The sequence below is a fragment of the Lacerta agilis genome, chromosome 11 (assembly GCF_009819535.1).
Source record: "Lacerta agilis isolate rLacAgi1 chromosome 11, rLacAgi1.pri, whole genome shotgun sequence".
NCBI classification, from domain to species: Eukaryota; Metazoa; Chordata; class Lepidosauria; order Squamata; family Lacertidae; genus Lacerta; species Lacerta agilis.
The window spans coordinates 60,299,266-60,322,649 of record NC_046322.1 but is presented as its reverse complement, the minus strand read 5'-3'; the positions used below and the strand labels follow the sequence as shown (position 1 = coordinate 60,322,649).

At 42.7% G+C, this 23,384-nt stretch overlaps 1 protein-coding gene across 1 annotated transcript in view; it reads right to left on the bottom strand.

Moving 5' to 3' along the window:
* The window catches only part of TRPM3 (transient receptor potential cation channel subfamily M member 3), a 138,282-nt gene that overhangs the window by 104,551 nt on the left and 10,347 nt on the right, over positions 1-23,384 (bottom strand). Inside the window, exons 4-5 of the mRNA XM_033163651.1 lie at positions 20,820-20,991; positions 9,833-10,007 (exon numbers count right to left, since the gene is read on the bottom strand). Of these exons, the coding sequence (XP_033019542.1) occupies positions 9,833-10,007; positions 20,820-20,991 (347 nt within the window). The remainder of the gene's footprint in view (positions 1-9,832; positions 10,008-20,819; positions 20,992-23,384) is intronic.

Genomic DNA, 23,384 nt, shown 5'->3' with positions numbered 1-23,384 from the left:
AATGAGGATAATTGCTGACAAATATTAGAGGAATGAGAATAAGAGTCTAAGGACTCAAGTGATGCTGGGAGATCTGTGAGCAATCTCCTAGTCATTCTCCCAACCAAAATCCTCCTGTGATGGGGGAAGAGAGGGCCTTCCTGTCCCCTCACCCTTCCCGAATGGGAAAGCAGCAAGTGAAGGGTGGAATTTGACAGTTCTGCAATAAACCATTCAGCCCCTTTCTTTTAAAAAAGAAAAGAAAAGGGGAACCATCTCATATTCTTTAGCCTTCCACTAACTACTTTCTTCAGATACAAATTAAAACTGATTAATATTTTGTTTCACCTGTCTTGCAAATATCAAAAAGAGTCATATGTGGCCAACAAGCAGCTTACACCGACATTTTCAAACTGTGTTCCCAGGAGCACTGGGGTTCCTTAAAAGGCATCTTTCGATGAAAAGATGAATAATGGCAGGCCAGGTTCCCTGGAAGAAAGCTTGTCTACCTGTATTACCAAACCTGCCTTGAAATACACAGCCAAGAGGGAGAGTCAGGGTCATTCTAGGACACATTCACAGCATTTTCACAGCGAGTTACCTAGCTCTATCTGACCTGGCCAGGGTCCTCCTGCAAATTCAGCTGTTTCTCAGCAGACAATTGATGTGGACCTTAAGGGTAAGCAACTTTAAAATCATGGGTTTAAAGTGATGAAAAGTACACCTATTTTACCTGCAGCAAAACTGTAGTTATTCACCATGTGAATAGCACATCTCAATTTCTTGCTGAGTGTAGCCTGTTGCAGAGGGGTTAAAAAAATCACCAGACATTCATGAGCTAAGAACAGATTTGTGGGACCCATGTCCTTATTTTGGGTCAGCAATCAGCAGAGGAAAAGCCTTATGCTGGTGTCTTAATTCCCATTGCAGCCACTCTGCCTAGTCCAGGCTTCCTCAAACTCGACCTCCCGGATGTTTTGAGACTACAATTCCCATCATCCCTGACCTGCTAGCTAGGGACCTGCTAGCTAGGGTTCATGGGAGTTGTAGGCCGAGTTTGAGGAAGCCTGGCCTAGTCTCATAGAAATCGCAGGTGTAGTTAATTGAATAAACTAGATTGGACTAATTTTACCAAATTAGGTGATATGTGCAAAGGAACCTTCAAAAGGTAGCATGCTATATTTTCAAGTTCAAAAAGAAAATGTTTTACGTCCTGTGGAGTGGGAATGCAGAGTGGTCAATAAAAAGAAGAAATTGTGTCACTCCATTGCCGGAGGTGGTAGGGAGCATGTAGGGCAGTGCCACGCTGCAGACACGTTATCCAAATAGCTGAATCCTGACTGGGTTTAAAGGGCCCACAACTGGGCAGAACAGCACAGGTACATAACAAGTTTACAATTTGGTATGATAAGGAAAAGATAGGTTTGGTAGCTGAAGAAATTTCAAGCCCCATTTAAGTTGGGCTGAAGCTGCTTTGCAACTGGCATTGCCAAGTTCCTGCTCACTGAGCCTGTGGGCTTCTCCACACTTCCTCTTGTTCCGCCCAGGAAAAGCACTTTTTAGCCCTCAATTGGAGCAAATGGTGATGGGGTGTTCTACAGACAGCTCTTCATTCCAACTGAAAGCCAAAAAGTGGGTTTTCCCTGAGAAAAGAGCGGGGCCAGGGGAAAATAGCCCAGATCCAGGCCTAGAAAGCTCTGGTCAAGCGGAAAACCGCTCAGGCCTCAGCTTTCTAGGGGCAGGACAAGCAGAAGTGTGGATGAATCCTCGATAGAAATCAGGGGTGCCAACTCCCAGGGGCTCAGCCCTTTTGGTGCCCTCAATATTTTTTGGGGGGAGTGCCCCCTAATGTTCCAAATGATCAGGAGGTGGAGGAGGCTGAGCACGGAACCAAGCATGGCATGGATTTCCTGGCCAGCAGCTCCTCCTGCCGCATAAGGGAAAGATGGGCGAAGCACCCCCCTCCCCCGACTGGTGGTGGCAGCAGGAGGAAGAGGAGGCCAAGCACGAGCCACCAACAGAGAAGCCGTGCTGCCACCGTGTTCGGCTCTGCCCTGGCTCCTCCAAACATCCTGATGTCACATGCATGCCACTGCTCCGATCTTCAGCACAACCAGATATTATAAATCGTAAGTCTCCAGTGCCCTTTCTCCAAGGAAAAATGGCAGTGTAACGCTGCCCCAGAACCTCCATCATGTCTGGAAAGTGAGAAATATGAAGCAATTAACCACCTGCCTGGAATTCTGTAAGAGTGTCTCCCCCCCCCCCGTGGTGTGTGTGTGTGTGTGTGTGTGTGTGTGTGTGTGAGAGAGAGAGAGAGAGAGAGAGGCAGACACATACAGTGGTACCTCGCTAGACGAATGCCTCGCTAGACGAAAAACTCGCTAGACGAAAGGCATTCGCTAACGAAAGGGTGACTCGCAAGACGAATTTCCCTATGGGCTTGCCTCGCAAGACGAAAATTTCAATGCATTCCTATGGGAATTAAATTCCTATGCATTCCTATGCATTCCTATGGTCGTGCTTTGCAAGACGAATTTTTCGCAATACGAAACGACTCGCAGAACGAATTAATTTCGTCTTGCGAGGCACCACTGTATTTTGAAATCAGGCAATATACCAGTGATGGAGCATGTTCCCAAACATGTGGTGTAGAATTCTTCAAAGTAGTATTTATTTTGCCAAGTTTCTTTAACCTGATAAAGGTTCTGTTTCGGAAATTTTACTCTCTCCCCCCCCCCCCTGATATCCTTTAGACAAATTGGAGAATCCTCTAGGTAAAATACTAGTGCTTAGAGGCAGAGATGGGCTGCTCTTTTGCAAGCAGACCATTTGCATAATTTGCTATGTGACCTGCCACTTAGCTTTTTGCCTTCATGAAATAACCTCAGTTTATATTGTGACGCTTCTAGGCCACTGGCAAGACTTGGTATTTTCAAGTGCAATTTATTGGTGGTTCGTTGAAGCAGAAATAATTGTAAGCAGATTGAGGGAAAGCCTTATGTTGTTTTAAAAACAAACCGTACATAACTGAAGCACAAACTGGTCTCTGCTGCCAGCTAAGAGACCAAGCACTCCTTACTACTGGGAGGCTGCACCCCCTGCCTGCCTGCCTGCCAGAAAGAACTTCCAGGCAAGGAGGAGACCCACTGAGCCTCATCCACTGGTGCCTACCCCTTCCATCTCCAATTCTCTTTTGCCCTTTTACATTATGCCATTAAACAATAATGAGGCACACTTTGTGTAAGTTCTCAAGTAATTTAGGTCAAAGATCAACATACTGAAATCTATTTATGCTCCTCCAAATTTTAGGAGCAATCCATTTAAGGGGTTTTGCAATCTACCTGTTTGAAACACAACAAAAATGTAACACCCCCCCCCATGTCACCCATGTTAGTGGTATGGAAGCATTTAGGCAAAATCAGTGACTGAGCTAATGATAATCAGATTTTAAAAATTTCATTAACTGCAAGTAAGTATCCATGTTTGTCCTCTCTTTTTTGGGTGATGGATTTCGCCTTTTTTGGGCAATGTGTACGTGGCCATTCTAATTATATTATGTTACAACAGCACACTGAGGATATAACATTAAAAGTCCATCAAAAAAGTGCATTTACACTGCATATTGGCTAAAAGTGAGAATCTACCCTTATTTCGCTTATTATGCTATTCAAGACATATACCTTTGCAGCATTAAAATGATAATGTGTACAAAAGCAGTAGAAAGAATATACCAATGGAAAAAACCCAATACCTACTGCTTAGAAATATTCATGTAGCCATACTACTTTTGTGATGACTTTTAAACATTTTCCTTGCACTGTGGATATTCATGTGAACCATCCTCATGCTACAATTACTGTTACTGGTTTGGATCCTGCAGTATAGTTTGGCAACCTTTCCCCTGACCTTCCTCCCCTGCCCCAACGGTGCAAGTTGGCCAGATTGGCCTCTTACTTAACTCACATTAACTGTCCGCAGAGGTCCGGTGGTGTGCATGCATATAGACCAAATAGAAATATTTCTTTTTATTTCACACACAACCATGTTTGCTATCAAGGGTAGCCTTATCAATAATGACTCTCTGTTAAGTATATCTCTATAGGTATTTCTCTCAGGGCCAACCTAGATGCCACATTTCTCATTGCTGCCCCCACCGCCACTGTTTGTTTTGTTTCTTGAAACACATATCATAACTGAGAACAAAAGTGTGTGTGTGTGAGAGAGAGAGAGGCCAACAGACAGACAGACAGACAGAGGGACTGACTTTAATTCATTCTAGCCAGACTGAAATACCCAAGGTTCCAAACAGGGATGGGTGACTCTATCAATTTCGGTTTCTCTAAGATTCTTTTATTTGTTTATTGAATTTATATTTTATAGCATTTATATTTCACATTTTCCTCCAATAAGCTCAATGTGGTGTGCATGTTCTCTTCTTCATTTAATCTCCACAACGACCTTGTGAGGTAGGTTAGGCTGAGAGGCAGCGACTGGCCCAAGGTGAGTTTCATGGCCGAGTGGAGATTTGAACCCTGGCCTTCCAGATCTTAGTCTGACTCTCTAACCACTACACCACACTGGCTTATTTTTCCAGTCCTAAGTTCTCCACATTTCCATATCAGTTTGCAAGTATTTTTTAAAAATATATTAATTAAAAATTCATCATTAGGAATAGAACACGGATCCCTTGGCCGTTTCATGGGGACAGCGGCATTAGGTATCTAGCTCTCTAGACACTGCAGTCTCACTCTTGCTTTCTGGGCTGACCTTCTGGGAAAAGTGGCCTCTTCTGCTTTTTATATTTGTGAGAATGTTTTGGGGGAGGGGTGGTGCAGAGAAAGAGATCCAGACAATTCTGCAAAACTGCAATCTTTGTACACTTTTGGCTCTGGCTGTACCCCCCCCCCAATTGATTGCAGCCTCTGGCAGACTTTTCCCATTGGTCAGTGGTGCTTCAAAGGAAAAAGCCTATGATGCTTCTACTTTTTTTGTTCTGTGCACTTTTCATATATTTTGAAGGATCTGATTTCTGGGACTCTTTGCAGGCTTCCCCTTCACCCACACTGTTCCACACACCCATTGAGTGCTTTTGCCTGGTTGGGGTGCATTCTGGGATTTTAATAATGCCTCTTGCTTGCCTGGACAGAGAGATATGTCTAGATATCACTGACTTTTCTGTGGCCAGAATGTAGCCTACAGTACAAAAATGAGAGTGACACAGGAAGCTACCTTATTACGAAGTCCAACTACTGGCCAACTAGGTCAGTGTTATCTACACGGAGTGGCTCTCCAAGGTTTCAGACAGGAGACTCTACCAACCCTGCCTGAAAATGCCAGGGATTAAATCTGAGAACTTTTGGATTGCTCTCTGTGCACTAGTCAAGCCAGAGGAAAGCTACAGTCATGCTTGTTGTGAATCTGAACAAGAAGGAAAGCATGGAGTGATACTGATCCTTCAGCCAAATTCAACCTTCTCCCAACAATCATCTATATCTATATCTATCTATCCATATAATATCTGTGTTAGCAAGAGTGTTGCTTGGGTGAAAACAACCAAGAGTTGGTGAACAGGGTGGATTTGGGGCCATATTAGTTCCAGGATTGTGAAGAGTTTCTGTGGCTGCTGTTGCAACAGGATATAGTTGAGCTGGAGGTGCATGACAGAAGTACGAACAAGAGCACATGTGGGAACGGACCTCCTTCAGTTCCCCTACATATGAAATTAAAGCACTTTGGAGTTACAAAAAGCCACATGGTAATTAAGCATTTTGGAACCACTGAAACACTGACTCTGGAGGGAAATGTGCAAAATGGTCTGTGCTAAATCCTTAGGTCAGTGATGCTAGCTGTAACTCAAAAGGCAAATAAGCACTTAGAAGTAGTTTCTTCCAATAACATCACTTTTTAACACAAGAAAAAATATTTGCAGGACCAGTGCCTAGATGAGTTCATTATTTCATTTGGCAATCTAGTTCCATGCCAAACACATTAGAAAACAAAAATCCCAGTAGAATGGCTCCTTTATTTGCTCTGGCAGATTCAGTAGACAAATGACAGGACTCTGGCATCTTCTTTCTTACATGGAAATCTCTTTTGAACTGATGCCCTGCACCAAAGAGGATAATGTACACAGCACTAAACTGCATTGCCATCTTTCAGCGGTGAAGCCTGCCACACTGTCATGAACAGATGAGTTGCAGGATCTGGTCCACAGCCAATTCTAAATCATTTAGTCAGTTGTCACCAGATGACTTGAGCTTTTTTTCTTTTTTAGTCTGAGAAAAGCAGTAGCAACTCCCAGTTCTGTGATTCTATTCACAGTGGTTTTTCCTGATGAGGTTTGGAAATACAAAAACACACACAACACTATTTCATATGCTTCCCCCTTGTCTCTCCATCCTGCTGCTATTTATTTGCGCCTCCAAAGCAATCCTTTAAAGTCACCACATGAACTTTTCTTTAGAAAGTCTCAGAGGTAGAATTGGATGCTCTGAAAATAACTGTATAACTGTGGGTTTCCTTTGTTCCTTTGGTACCATCATTAGCAGAAAGCAGTGAAGACACATTTTTTTTGAAATTAATCTGTGCATACTCACAGAGCTCTTCCTCTCATGGCATTTAAAACTTTGTGTCAATGGAACCAAACTGCTGGAAGTTATGCATATTTGCATTATTATTATTTTTAAAAAATTGTGTGCCATTATTCCACATCCAAGATTCAGGTCCTTCAAAGAGCTATAATCTCTGACAAGGACTGGAATGACACACAGCAATGAATGGGAAGAAAAGCATGGAGATCTCAGGAGAAGTGAAGTGTGTCTAATGGTTAATAGGGACAATGCTTGGAAGACCCATAGATAATATTCATGGAAAATTAGGTGTGTGTGAAAATGCCTCTGATCAGGCATGAAACACTGAAATTGATAACAAATCCAGTTGAAAATGCTGAGTTGTGGATTCACATATCTCTTCTCTCAAACATATGCATGCGTGTATACACTCAGGTGCATGAATGTACATACGTGGCTTATCCACACTTCCTCTGGTCCCACTGCTTCCCCCAGGAAAAACTGCTCTTTTGTGCTCAATCATAGCAAACAGCAATTTGGGTTTTCTCCAAAGGAAAGGGCCCAGGGGGAAACTTCTTGAACATGTGCTTTCTAAGCACGAGACAAGTGGCTAATCCCTGCAATGTCAGTGATCTGAGACAGAATGGGCCATTGTAGGCCTTCTCCATCACCAGAAGAGGAATAGGAGCATGAGGTTAGGATATAGCAGCCGGAGGGAAAGAGGCCACTGACTACCCTACTGATCACTAGGCAACCTGCTTCTGGCTGATGGTTCATTCCCAGTCTTCTCTCAGTAACCATGATAGTGAGATACGTAAATAAACAGCAGTGTAAAGAACATGGACAGTTTTCAGGATCCTAAATTACGCACCATCTTGAGAGAGGAGGTGGGGGGTGTATACAATGCTCATAGTGTTTGTAGTTAAATTTTTAAAGCATAATGTGCATATATCTGCGTATGTGTGATTGAGACACCTGCACACCAATATGGCTACAATTATAAAATGAATGCCTAATTAAAATACACAATAACAAATCCACAGGGTCATTAAAAGATATTTAATTAAAATATACAATAAAGCAAATAACCAGAAAGCATAGCAATTAAAACAGTTAAAATCGTTAAAACAATAAAACCAAAAGTTCCGTTCATGGGGAATGCTTGCCTAAATAGGTGACTTCTCAGAAGCTGGCAGAATGGCAACACCAAGAGGTCCTCTTGCACTTCTTGTATTGCAGAAATGAATCTTTGCCCTTTAAGTTACGGTTATACACTTGGCTTTGCTTATGGATTTTGTGCACATGCCTGGCATTCTTGGAAGCACTTCCACATCCCAGGAGGAGGCCAACTAGATGAGCATGCATATGTGCAAAGTTGGAGCGACAGCCTGTTCAGGGGGTGAAACGGCTGCGGCTGGCCCTAGGTGTTAGAGGGCAGGTGGCTGTGATTACTTGGGTTGGATAATATAGGGCACTAAAGGTAGAGCAAGGACCAAGGCAGGGACCAGAGTGGAAGCAACAAAGATACAAACCATGAAGTAGCTCTGGTTTTATCCTCAAACACCATCTCATCAATCATCCCCCCAAAGACATTTCCCTAGAAACCATGCTCCATTCTCATTCATGTATTAAGTTAGTACCTTTGTGTCTTCCTGCAAGGAGGCAATGAAGGTACTGAAACAAACAGCTTGATACTATTGATTCTAAGCAGAGATGCAGCTATCTGAGCTGTGAACAGGACATGCTCGGGACAGACAAGTGCCTAACAACTAGAAAATGTGGCTTGTCTTGGAGAGAGAGATCTTGAGGATCCTTGAACCTGTAGAGTTGCAGCTGTCTGCATGTCAACAGACAGAAATATTTAAAATAAAAAAGTAAAATTAAAAAAAAATATTTTTCTGTGCCTTAGGGGATGAGTGACTGGGGATGATGGCCCATTATTTATTTCTGGTGTGGTTTTACTGTTTTTAGTAATTGAGAGATACTTGCTGGTTAATACATTCACCAAGGGCCAGCACTAAAGCAGCAACGTGGATTCATTTCCTCCACAAATGAAATGAATTAAGAATTAAAACATACTTTGTAAAACTTTCACAACATTCTGTCCCAGTACTTATTTTTGCATTTTATACTGTTTACAGCTAAAATAGTGTTTTGATTTCAGGCTGGTATCTTTAGCGTTTTCAAGCAGGTGATTCAACATCTACAAGGATGTATTAAGTGATGCAAAGGTTTTCTTGAATGTTCAAATGAAGTGGAAAAGCACAACTGGAAAGTAAATGGCTAGCTTTGAGAAAAAAAATATTTTCAAAAATCTGTGCCTAAAAGCCTGGTTTTATTATCATTCTAGACAAACAAAGGTTTCATGTGCTTTTTGTGTGATTGCTTTTCTTAGTAATTAAAGCATTGCAGAGGTAGGCATGCATTCTAGACACCTGTGGGCATTTTCATGAAGGAGATGACAATGAAGATGGACCTGGCTAATGAATAGAGCAAAACTATTAGACTGATAAGGAAGAACAGAAGGAGAACTTCCTGAACCGGTGCACAATATATTATACTATTTTTTGTTCACTGAAAGCATAGCATCCAGCACTTGCCGGCAATAATCCTAGCTGGGAGTTTCTGCACCACGGTCACCACAGGTCTCAGGGGATTAGCATACATTGCCCTGTTTAACTCTGCAGGACATCTCTTTAGTGTTTCTAGAGCAAAGGTTTGGCCTTTGGCCATCTTAATTACTGAACTGGATATATCTCATTGCAACACCTTGAACAGTATGAAGAGAAACACCCACACATAAAAATGCAGTATTTGTTAGTAAATAGAGAAAGATGTTATTGCATTTGGCTCCACAGAGCAGTAGTGTGGGGCTATAATGGAGGCAGCTGACCTACAGGAATATCAGCAATCCTTAATAACCCAGTTAGCAGAAATACAAAAGCAACATGGGAATGGTCAGCAGTATTATATCAAATAATATCAAAGGATGACTTTCTGTGTGAAAATGGTCTTGTGTCAAGCAGTAGTTCTAACCTGCCAGCTACAGTTAAACCTCCAGTCAGGCGGAAGAATATAAATGCATGCGTGATATTGGCGTCTTCACTGAAGTGATTATGGAATTATGGGTTATGTTAATGGGCGGTATTGCTCATTAACCGTCAGCTATAATGTTTATCCCCAATTAATACTTATGCTGTTACTGAAATAAATCAACATCAAAATGCAAATGATTCCAAAGGAGGATTTATCTTAACACAGTATTCTGGCAAGTGACTCACCCTCCTTCTTCGGAGTACTTGTGACCAAATGCCAGGATGTCAGACGCCCGCCCACTGCCATCACAAACTACAACAGGAACTGGAGGAGTGTCACGTAGATATTCAAGGACGATAGAAATAACGTTGGGTCCTCCTTCCACAATGAGAGCCACCACTGGGACACCTTGCCCAATCCCTGTAGAGAAACAAACCAACAAAACAAAAACAAAGCCAGCAAATCAAAGAAAGTACAGGAAAAGGAAACTGAAATGATGGACTACACAATGAAGACAAAGTAGCATTATGTGACCATCCTATCCATCTGTATTACACTCCAGATTACCTGCTGAGGAGGACGGTATAATGAATTCCTCCACAGTCACTAGGGTGGAATGTGGCCATATCCCCAAACGGCATCTCTGTGAAAAATAATGTCATGCATTTCCCCTGCTCCTTCCCTGCTGCTCTCTTGGCTGCCACTGGGCAACCACTATTGCGACAGAGTGGACAATGGAAAGATCTGCATGGGAATGATCCTTTCAGCAGCAGACTTGTGTGTTTCATAATGTGTATTTAGAACTTCACTACAACTTTGATGACTGTTTTTTTCTTAAATTAAGGAGATTAGCTATTTAGGGACTCAGTTTTCATATGGAACAACAAAATTATCTGCACCATCTTAAATATTAATATATTAAGTACAATGTATGTAAAAGTATGTAAAAGGGATGCGGGTGGCACTGTGGTCTAAACCACTGAGCCTCTTGGCCTTGCTGATCGGAAGGTCGGCGGTTCGAATCCCCGTGACAGGGTGAGCTCCCTTTGCTCGGTCCCTGCTCCTGCCAACCTAGCAGTTCGAAAGCACGTCAAAGTGCAAGCAGATAAATAGGTACTGCTTCGGCGGGAAGGTAAATGGCGTTTCTGTGCGCTGCTCTGGTTCGCCAGAAGCAGCTTAGTCATGCTGGTCACATGACCCAGAAGCTGTACGCCGGCTCCCTCGGCCAGTAACGCGAGATAAGCACCACAACCCAAGTTGTCTGCGACTGGACCTAATGGTCAGGGGTCCCTTTACCTTTATGTAAAAGTTACTATAGGTATGAGGACCAGACGGTCCCTTGGTTAAGGCGTCCTGGTTTCCAGACACTTCAGAAGTACTAGCCGTGCTAAGTTAGGGCAGCCCATGTCTGCTTAGCTTTGCAAATGTGCTAGCAGTTTTATTGCTGCATGTCTTTTGAAATATGTAAGCAAGACAATTATTCAGAAACATGAAATTCTGAAGGCAAACTAAAATGTTTGCCTCTTATACAAAAACATTCCATAGTAATAGCTTCTCTTTATACATATATTCTATTATTTCCAAAGTGCCACTTGAAGTGAGGAACATAGAACGTCACTGTGGATGCAGTGAAGTCTTCTTTCCCAAAGAGTATTTTTCTTGATCTTTCATCACAGACTCTTCTGACCTTTAGTTCCACTTATTTGCCTCTGTGAATTTTTGTGCTTTTGCATGCATTGTATTAGGAACCTTATAATTTGTATAGTACTGAGACCAGGATGCTTCCCTCCCTCCATCCAAAAGTCAATTGCAATTAAATCTTGTCTTGAGGCTCCTGTTTCTTGATATGCTTCAGCTCCCAGGTATTCAGTTTGCACTTCTGCAGGGCAGGTTAATTGCAATGCTGACAGCAGCATTTGCAGGGCTTCTGCCCCGGGGCATCTGGCAGCTTGGCTCCCTGGGTAGCCCTCAGAGTGACAAAGTAGTTTGCAGGTGTGTTTGTGCGCATTTTGTTTTTCTTAATGAAGAGTTGTTCCCACAGTTAGATGAAGTGAAGTCTGTTTAAACAGTTACACAATTGCACGCCATGCAAAAAGGGAGACAGCCCAACACTTTCCAGCTACTCCCTACCGCCAGCCTAAGGCAGCAGATATCACAGCACTCCTAGGCCTGTTTCCATCATGAATCAGAATGCTGAAGGGAAGGAATCTCCATCCTCTGGATTCCCAATTTTTGCCCTGAAGCAAACATTGTGACAAACCATGGTCATCAATGGTCCTCTATTAAGTTACTGGAGAAAAACCTATGACAGACGCTAAAACTAAAATAAAAAATTCCTTCCAGTAGCACCTTAGAGACCAACTACCGGTAAGTTTGTTCTTGGTATGAGCTTTCGTGTGCATGCACACTTCTTGACACTGTAAAGCCTACCCATTTTTGTTAGACCTCTCTGCAGTTGTATATCATTAAATCAGGAATGAGTAGGAGATGCCTCACAGAGGCTCAGGTTCTGAGATGCGCTGTAGAATGGGATGAAATGGCCCAGAAACAGTATTTTAGAAATCAAGCTTACTTTTAAGGATTGGCTGACTGCTTGCTGGAGTTTAAAGTTGGACTTAAGTGGTCCGGGACTATAGGCAATGGGCCAAAAGATTGAGGAATAAGCTGATTTCAATTAGGCAGTTTTAAAACGTTGACCATCTTACCTGTGATTCCTGGGGGAACCGCTCCCTGCCTTGCAGGCCTTTTCCACCTGTCTGGTGGGGGGGGTGTGGTGGTTCCTGACTGACTGCAGCTACAAAAGCTAAGGCTGCTGAACAGACACTTGGGTTGGGGTATTGCTTAGGGGTTTCTGTTGCTGATTTATTGCCCTAATTGTTTAAAATGTTTTAAATTATTTTTACCTGCTTTTTGTGTGCTTTTAAATTTGGTGTTTTTTGTTTTTGTTTTAATTAAGGGATGTAAGGTGTGCCTGTGAAGAGAGGAGCTGGGGGTAGCAGGTGTGGCCCCAATCACAGTGGTTCTGAGCAAGGGGAGCTATGGTGGGGGGTTGATGTGACTAAAATAAAAGAGCAGCTTGTTAGACAAATGACTCCCCCCCCCCCCCAGATCAGCGTTAGGACAGTAAGGTGAGGTTTTGGGTGTAGCAGTGAGTCCCTGAGTAGCTGAAGTTTATCAGCTTAGCCGACTGGAGAGGAGGATCTTTAAAGCTGCATGATCCTGTTGCTGATGGGTCACATAATCTCTCTGCCTGTCTGTTATTAGTTCATTGCCTGCATTCAGATCCACACCACACACCCAGGGCCCACCTGAGGGTACGGAAATGCATCAAATACTGAAGATTTTGTGAAAGGAAGATCAGGACATCAGTCAATGAGCATCCAATGCATTTGATGAAGGTGCAATGGTCAGAGAAGATGCTGGTGATGACAGCTGAACGTCCCTTTGCCTTCCCAGCCCCCTTCATATATTCTCAGGCATAGGATGACAAAGGGAAGCCCACGAGTCACATGAAGAGGTACTGCAGACACTTTACAGGGCTAGAAGTTGCCACTCAACCTGAACCTACCCTACATTCTTTTCCAGTTCACTTTAACCCTCATTCATAAAAAAATAAGCTTAGCTTATAGTCTACCTAGTCTACCTAGACTGCAAAATATCATATATTGATGGCAAGCACTTGGCTTTGGCAAACTGATGCCCATTATTTACATCAATATACTTACTTATATGGAGGAGAAGGTTGCATACGGGGCATCATAAAAGGTCATTTTGGATTATACTTTTTGGACTAATCCGTAGTCAACTTGGCCTTTTCTACTGTCTGCTTGACTCAATGCAATAGTCTAAATTATTCAGACCCCATAATTTCAAACAGTTCTAATAAAGTAAACCATTCTTCCTTTTGTGACTTCAGTGGATGGAAACATATGAAAGAAAACAAAACTCTCCCAACAAAACCTAGCTGAAACATGCACTTCTGCTACCTATTGCTTATTAGGGCTGTATCTACTTAAAAGAGCTACATGAAAGCAACCTGAACTCTGCACTCTGACAAGCTGAATTCTGCAACCTGTACTAAAATTATGTGGATTGAACAACTTTCTTTGCACACTTCTGCTTAATGTTGTCTCATATATTCTTTTTTTTTTTTTGCTGGTCTTGGGAAAGGCAAAACAACTATGCAAGGACATCTGAAGTCCTTCTGCCTTCTGACTCCTAAGGACCTAAGTGTGCCCACACACTTTCAGTGTTTTAGGAGCTACAAACCTTTAGAAGGAAAGGTTTGAAGTTTCAGGATGTCGAATCCTGTCCCAGTACCAAATTCTGCATGTGTACTGTGATATGGATTATGGAATCATGGATTTCACATAGCCCTGATTATGGACATGCTCCATCATTTCCAGGACAATTTGCCAATCATGAAATGGCAGCATGCAGCTTTATTTAACATGACCACGGTTTCACATAGGGTGCATCATGGAAAAAACATGCAACTCCTCTCACAAATATATTAATTTTGCAAGGTTTCAAGAAATGGTGGTGTCTTGGAATATTATGGAACTACTTTTGTTGTTGTTGGGTGTTTTTAAATAAAAGATTGAACAGACATTCATCAAGGGTTTTTTAGTTATGGGATAGTCTGTCTTGAGGTCCATCACTATGAAACATTTAGTGGCAGATGTTGCCCCAGCCAATTAGTAATACAGTAATAAGATGGATAGTGTGACACTAACCAGCTGCAGGTGGAACTACTTTTATTTTTCACACAGCAGTTTAACTGTTTCAAATGCTTTTTCAAGGTTACTTTGTTCCCTTATCTTCCTTTACATCACAACCTTATGAAGACAACGCTTAAAAATTATTTTGAAGGTACTATTTGTTCTCTATTTTCTCAGCAGGCTTACTGTGTCCCATCAGCTGTTCTAAAGAGAAACATAATAGCTGCTTTCTGCAGAGAACAAAGAGCAGCATTCACACAGGAAAGCTGCAGGGCCTGCTGGTTGGTTTCTGATTTATTATGATTAGGTTAGGTACTAAAAGTTATGATCCACAATTTTATTCCCACAGAGACTTACACCTCTACACTCCCCAGTTCTTTGTAGTTCTCGCTTGTTCTTTCTACAAAGCAAGAAATCAATGAAAGTGTAAAAAAGAAAGTTATTATAAATACTAACATAATTAATGATTTGGTCTTAAGAACTGCTGAGCAATCAAAACTCTGCTTGGTGCTGGGGGGGGGGGGAGAATGTGTCTGCCACTATATAATGGGCTAAATAAGAACATTTCACTAATATTGCCATGGAGTTAAATCACCCTGCAATAAGATAATTTTGTGTGAATATTTTGTACTATGGTGCATAGATCTCTGAAATTACTGGGCACATCACTCCCAAGTTTGCTCTAAATGCCAAAGAGCATCTGCTCAGCATAGCTGTCAACCTTTCCCTTTTTTTGCAGGAAATTCCCTTATTATAGCATTGGGAAACAGCAGGGAGGGTTGACAGCTATGCTGCTCACTCTCATTTAAATATCCCTGATGATGTGATTTAACATATACATAGGAAGTCAGTTTTCAAATATCAAAGGCCAGCTCTGGTGTAATCAGGATTCAAAAATTGCTTTGTAAAGGAAAAATGCAGGGTGACGAAAGGACTACAGCAAAATATAGCACAGCTTACTGAAACATAAGAGTAAAGTTTGTAAACCTGTTATTTGCCCTCTTTTCTATTATTATCTCCGCAATATCTTTCTTCTAACATACAAGGGATATTAATTTTTAATGCTGTTATAGCCTCATCCATGATTCTGGAGGTGAGAGGAGGGACTGAAAATGGCAAAGACCCCCCAGAAGCTAGAGTGCTATTTGCTAAGAGTCACATGACAGTCTATTGAGAGATCCCATTTAGTAGGATTTAGGCCACCCCAGAGTAGAACATTTTCATCAAAACAGCACCCCCAAAGTAGAGTGATGTGCCTTCCCCATTCACTCCTAACCAAGGTCAGCCGCTGAGATAAGGGGATTCCTCAGCTATGACCCAGATTGTGGCACAAAGTGGGAATTACTGGGAATCAATTTGCAGGGCTCACCAAACTATAGAAACAAAGTGGGGTGCCAGCATTCCAAGGAACTACTGACTCAGCTATGCAAAAGTCTTGGGAGGAAAATACAATGCACATTATTTGGAAAGATCTACCTTGTTGGCTAGGTGATCTCTCCTGTATTCCAGGAAACAGTTGAGAGCATTTTGATCTTCATTAACAGAGTTGTAAAGTAGAATAATAAAGAAATGACAAATATTTAAAACTCTGTACCCTGGTCACACATTATCACCATGTGCCATTTGCACAGAGTATGATAATACATGAAGCAGATGGGTGTGCACACCCAATACACACACATGCAAAATGGTAATTTACCCAGGTCAGCTAAACAGCTCGGGAGTCCCTGGGCAGCCTGCTCCAAAGACTCACACAAAAGGAATAAAATGCTCTATGTAAAAATCAAATTGGGGAGAAAGGCCTTCAAATGTAAGAAATGTGTTTGCTAACAGAGCAGAATAGCATTCATATTTTCATGCAGATAATTCCTAATTTGTATAATTACCTTGCTTTTACAATACAGTAATAATAATAAATCAGTTTTAACTGACAATGATCATCAAGCAAAACCTTGATAAAAGATCAGCTGCAAACAAACACCCCTTACTGATTTTACGTCTAAACAAGATTAGTTAATTCCAAGCTTGCTTCAGAAACAGATGCAAAATCCAGACACAATGAACTTACGGTATTTAGTCAGGTCTCTGGAGCACTGGTTCTAAAGAAAGTCAAACGATATCATCTGTACTAGCCTATGATTTTGATTTAGGAACAGTGTTCACAATTAAAAGGAAATGTGACTAGCAAGCAAGTTCACCATACAGAATTTGCCCCTGGAAGCAATTACAGTCGTACCTCGTGTTGCGTTCGCTGTGGGTTGCAAATGGCGCGGGTTATGAACGCAGCAAACCCGGAAGTTGCCACACGTGCCTGCGCAGAAGCGCTCCACGCGTTCTGCACATACACAGAAGTGTTCTGCGCAGGTCGCGCATGCGCAGAAGCACAATATCGCTCTTCCGCACATGCGCGATATTGCCACTCGGGTTGCAGACTTTTCGGGGTGCTGTTCGCACCCCAGAACAGATCATGTCCACAACCCGAGGTACCACTGTATTTAGTTATAAGTTCAAAAGAACACTTTGCTGGGATAACATGAATGTATATGATACTGTGATATTATTACAAACTATATAGTATATGTATTGTTTTTTATTAGGAACAGGATGATCTACAGAAGATTTCAGATTCAAAGATTCTGTTCTCTCACCTACCCTGACACTCAGCTCATCTTAGATGCAACTTGCCAAGCTCTTCTGATCTCTCAGTAAGACATTCTTGCTCCACACTGCTTTATGTGTGCCCAGAGTGGTTCAGTGGAAATGCTCAAGCAAATTCAACATAGTGACAAATATTAATTAGATCTAGGTGAGAAAGTAATAAGTATTCAACCAACTGGGAATGGGGGGGGGAGACTATGGGTTGTATGTATCCAATGTAGCACCAGGTTAAAGTCACTTAGTGGTATAATTGTTACATCAGCAGAACTCTGTTGTGCAAATAAATAAATAAATGCATGAGCAGGCTGCTGGTGACTTTGTTACACAATAGATTGCACAATCTGTTTTACAGTGAGTTTCTGCTAGCATAACATTTGCACTGGATTCCTGATGTGCAGCATTAAACCCCCCCCCCAATCCACTAGTACAATAATAGCCTATGTGCTACCAAACAGAAAACACTGGCTACAGTCCTATAAGCAAAATGCACTGACTTGCTCTCACCCACATCTTATTTTCAGATTCCCAAACACAGGAAAGGCCATGATTCATCAAAGACTAACTAGTTCCTAGCCAAGTTTCTGTAGCCACTCAGCCTGGTCCCCATCCTGCGGGGGTGCAGTGATTGCTGCAGATATTTTTTTCTGAGCCTTACCAGGATAGAACATAAGAACATTAAAATGTCGTGCTGGATCAAGCCAAAGACCCATCTAGTCACAGCAGTCAACCAGATGCTCATGGGAAGCCTGCAGGCAGAAGATGAATGCAACAGCCCTCTCCCAACTGGCATTCAGGGGCCTCCTGGCTCCAACAGTGGCGGCAGAACCGTTGTGCCTCCAGTTTGCAGTCTCACATTACCTTCTCTCTGGTCTGAAGTGCCCTTAGCTCACATTGTGGCTGAGAATGCAAATGATGATCCCTCCGCCTGACACAAAAATAAATTTCCCTGATCCACTCAAAGGGGACAGAGATCCAGTCAAATGTTTCTCTCTTGCTTGCCTGAATATATTCCCAGCACAAGAGCAATGTTTTAACATGTTATGCATTGTAAGCAAAGTAGAGATTAGAACGTCTCACTTTGGAAAGCGCATTACAGAGAATATTTGAGTGGCGTAACACATCATTTTGAAGGTCAGTAGTCAAGACCAGACAACTTTAGTAATAAAGGCACCATGGTTGGTTTAGTTTTAGCATGGAATTCTCTATAGATGGTCTGTTGATAATACATTTATTTGGCTGTGAAATAGTCTGTGAAATCAGGCATATCAAGCTAAGATATAATATATATACTTGCAGTATGTAATATTATAATCTTTCAAGAATAAGTGCAATATGAGGAATGTAAATTCAGCCAAGCCTATTCAGAAATGAGAAAGAAGTAACGAATCAGCAGTGGCATACTCTAGGAAACCAAGTAAGTGGCTTCATTCCAATTTTCACAGTACTGAATACAGTACATGCCAGAATGCAATGTGCAGAAATGTCACATTCACTCTTAGCAGTGGCTCCCCAGCTGCACATTATCCAAATGTCCCAAGTCAAAATGTAAAGCATTTTCACCCAATCAAGTAATACCTGCTCTCTAACATTGGGAGTACAGTAAATACTGTACTGAAATGGCAGAGATTCCACCCCCATTTCCACATTGAGACCACAGTAGACAAATTTACACACAAAAATCAATATAGAGGTAGCAAGTGATGGTGGGAAAGGTGACACAACTTTGTCTGATGTGGCACACCTGGCCATTAAATCCCTCTCAGTGCCTTTGGCAATATGAAAATGGCATCGGAGCAGGGCAGTATCATGAAAAGCCAGACCGTTGGCAGCAGAAAGAATACCTCACACTTGGGAAACTAACTGGTGTAGTGTAGTGTGAGATTTCAGACAATAACCTAGTTTATCAGAGTTTTCAAAGACAATAGCTGAGATTATCAGAGGCAGGACGAGAAGTGAAAGGTACATAGAAGAAGCGCCCTACATTATAAACTGTCACATCATCGTACTAATACAAAGTAATACAAAAATGCAGGTGATTCCTGTAGGTCACAGATGAAACACTTTACTGCACGACAGGCCCCAAAGTTGCTCTATTGCCCCTATGGGCGAGGAAGTGGAAGGAAGCTGGAGAATATTACCATTTCAATTCTGCCGTGATTATCAAATAAAGTAAACCTGGATGACACTACTGGTTGTTTTCTTTCCTTATCCCATCTTTTACAACAGGCAGGAGAAAAGAAGAAAGAGGAGGATCACATCAGCTCCCAGTAGCTTTTAAGAGCCACAAGAAAATACATGACAGCAAAACTAAACAGAAGTGTGTTCCCCTTTTGAGAAAATAATAATAATGAGGTGCTGGTATTCATTTCTTGATACATGTGCAGTGGGTGCCAGCATGAAATGGGTTTCATGGGCAGCAAAAAGAGAGGCATCAGTACTCTATACTGCCGAGTACTGTCCCCCCCAAGCCCCCAGTGTTCTCTTGGCCCAACAACAAGAGAACACAGTTTACCTCCTGGCCTAATCAGGGAAGGGAAGGGGAGTCAGGAAAAAACTCCTATCACCATTAGCAACTACCTCTTTGGAGTACTGTGACAACCATAGGGTTAAAGAAACAGTTCTGAGACAGTGAGAAGTATTTTGCAAAGACTAGAAGAAACTATTATTCAGAGGCATACTGCAGCCACTATAACTGGTAGCTTATGTAGCCAGAGCACCTTAGTTTTTAAATGTGTGCTTAACTTTGGAGTGACTTTAGTTTCTGTTGTATTTATGTAAGTTTTTGATTTACAGTTTTATGTTTAATTGTTTATTTGAACTGTCTTTTCTTGTCTATTTGTAAACCACTCTGAAAACTTTATATGGGGTATAAAAGGCAGGGCCCAATTCCCTTTAAACCCAGCATGAGTTTGTGGGCAAGCCAAATTCAAGGCTTGCTGGAAGGAGTGGAGTTTAGAGAAGATGGATCTCTGGCTGAGCTTTACTGGCTGAAGTCTCTCATAGAATCATCAAATCTTAGAGTTGGAAGGGACCAAGGGTCATCTAGTCCAACCCCTGCAATGCAGGAATCTCAGCTGAAGCATCCACGGCAGATGGCCACCACCAGTGCAAGTCCTCCATCCTGACTCAGCAGAAGCTGGGTCAAGTCCTGAAAATCCAACAGTTCTTGTTTTATATATTATTGGTGGGAATCAAACATTAACTCTTGCTGACAGACCAGGTGACAGCAAGACTTACAGGGTGGGCTGGGCGAATGAAAAGGGCTAGTGGGCTATCTAGCTTTCCCAACCAAGGGAAAGAGTGGCCTGGCTTTCCCAGACCATTCAAATACTACTCTGATACAGCAGTAACAAGGTACACTCCTGCCTTTCCTTTTCCTTTGAAGTATGGCTGCCTGAAACAGAGCATTAGCCAGCAGGCAGAAAGCATGGAAGGATGCCTTCACTGGGGAGGCCTGTCTTTTGACCTCATGACAAGTGGATTCCTAAATCTGGGTACTTCACAAAGTGACCTGAAGCTGGAAAAGAACAGCTTGAACATTTCCATAGTCTTTTTGGATCCTGGGCACTGTCACATTCTGCCTTGTTTTTCAGTTGTATACCATTGCCTGCCAATCTTCTCCTGCCAAGATGCTTCTAGTTTTTAGATACACATAGCACCGTCACCTTTTCCTCCCTATCATCTGCTAAACTTCCCCCGGCTCTTTGGATTGTCATTTAGAATTTTGATTGTGAACCTGCCTATACAATATTGTGGCCTGATCCTAACGAAACTCTTTACTGAGGCCTGATGATGAGGAACAGATATATCCCAGTGCACAGTTATAGAACAATGTAGAAAGCAGGCTGCTCACTTGTATTTATCTTCTGGAGTGAGATGTGCTTTTCCAACTGTCTGCGAAGTTTCACTTCTGCACCATATTTTCCTGTGGTCCCATTATCAGCCAGTATAAAGTGAGAGTGCATACTGTTGAGTACCGTCAGCTTACTCATTGGATTGGACATTGTTTGGTATGGTCGTACCACCTGTATATCAGAGAGGGGAAAGCAGAGAATGCAACCATGGTTTGACATTCCTGATAAAAGATGTTCTAGAGGTAATTTGCTGGCAACAAGCTGCTGAAACAATTTTTGCCAGTACTTGCAAAATTCAATATATGAATATTTGTTTTCTCACCATAAAAAGTGTTTTTAAAGACATTTGGAAATTTGGAACTGTACATATGAGATCCATTGCTACGCTGACATATCACATTAGAAATATCAGCACTTGCATTATTTATTTGTTGACCTGCAGTAATAATTATATTTAATTATGGAATGAACTTATGAATAAACACACGTGAAATGGACACAGACTAGAAAAAGACATATAGTGGTACCTCGGGTTAAGAACTTAATTTGTTCTGGAGGTCCGTTCCTAACCTGAAACTGTTATTAACCTGAGGTACCACTTTAGCTAATGGGGCCTCCTGCTGCTGCTGTGCCGCTGTGCTGTGATTTCTGTTCTCATCCTGAAGCAAAGTTCTTAACCCGAGGTACTATTTCTGGGTTAGCTGAGTCTGTAACCTGAAGCATCTGTAACCTGAGGTACCACTGTATCTATCCCTACCTACATCAGATCATGGCAAGGTGTTTTCCAAACTATTCAACAGGGGGTTCAAACTGAGTCTTGTGGTCAGTGCCCCCCCTTACTAACTGCTACTCTCCGAATTGTTTGCCTTAGTTCATAATGTTGCCCTAATATCTGTTGCACTTCAATTATGAGAAAGACAGTGAGATTATTTCTTTTCCTTTTACCACATTAGCTCTTACATGTTCAATATTGAGGACTATCCCTGCCTCCGGGTCTGGTCTTGATCAGATGGATACTGGAATCAGCAAGGGAAACCCACACAATCTGAAAGTGTTGCTGTGTAATGCCAGATCAATGATGAATAAAACCACTGCCATCCACGACCTGATTGTGGATGGAGGATTTGACCTGGCATGTGTGACAGAGACTTAGTAGGATGAAGCAGATGGGCCTGTCCTTGCCGCTGCTTGTCCGCCAGGTTTCTCTTATGCATAGCCACCCAGGCCATGTGGGCAGGGAGGGGGGGGTTGCAGTGATTTTTAGGAAGCCATTAGTTTGCACCAGGCATCCTATTGGGAAGACCCAGTTTTCTGTAGTGCAATAGGGGCACTACAGGATTCCTTTTGGTGTACCGACCTCCTCGCTACACCAAGTATTCCCTGCCTGAGCTGCTTCAGGTCATGACGGATGTTCTCCTGGAGACACCTAGTTTGGTTGCCCTGGGGGATTTTAACATCCATGCCAACATGACCTTACAAGGGACCACTTGGGACATCGTGGAAAGCATGGCCTCCATGGGGCTGTCTCTGAATAAATCTGGCCCAACTCATAGTCACGGATATGCCTTAGACCTGGTGTTCACCTCTATTGATGTGGGTGATCTGACACTTAAGTAAAAGCGATACAAAGGAAGTGCCATGGTCAGATCACTTCCTGGTGCAACTGGACTTCTCCGCGACCCTTCCCCTCTGCAGGGAGGTGGGACCGATTCAGATGATCTGCCCCTGCCACATCCAAATGTTTTCCAGAGAGCGGTAGGTGATGCTTTATCCCATGTTGATGGCCTTTCAGCTGCATCCCTAGTGGCCCGCTGGATTGTGGAGTTAACCAGGGCTATTGACTCTCTGGCTCCGAAGTGCCCTCTCCGATTGCATGGAGCCTGGACAGCCCCGTGGTTGTCCCTGGAGCTGAGCGTGATGAAACAATCGCTGAGACGGCTAGAGCACCAGCGGCGGAAAACTCATTCTGAATCAGACTGGACGTGGGTTAGAGCTCAATGTCGAGCCTACCAAGTGGCGATAGCAATGGCGAAGCAGACTTTCTTCACCGCCTCTATTGCATCTGCAGAAAATAGCAGCAGGAGACTCTTTCAGGTTCGCAATTTAATGGAACCACCTTTGCCATCGGGGCCTGGTAAAGACCCCAAGATCTCCTGCAATGATTTTGCAAAGTTTTTTGCAGATAAAGTTGCTGAGATTTGGAAAGAGATAGACGCCACTGTGGGAGCAGGGCCGGGGCAGGAGAGTGCCAGATTCCTGTCTAGTCAAGTTGCATGGAATCAATTCCAATCTGTTACCTCCGAGGATGTGGACAGGCTGCTTGGACGAGTGAAACCGACCACCTGATCCTTGCCCATCCTGGCTAATAAAAGAGAGCCAGGAAGGGTTGGGCGATGGGCTCCGCGGGGTGGTGAATGCTTCTCTCTGTTAATAAACCGCTTCTAAAAAAAATATATCTTTAGACCCGGCCAATATGGTCAACTATCGCCCAGTCTCAAATCTTCCATTCTTGGGCAAGGTGACTGAGCGGGTGGTTGCTGAACAACTCCAGGCACACCTGGAGG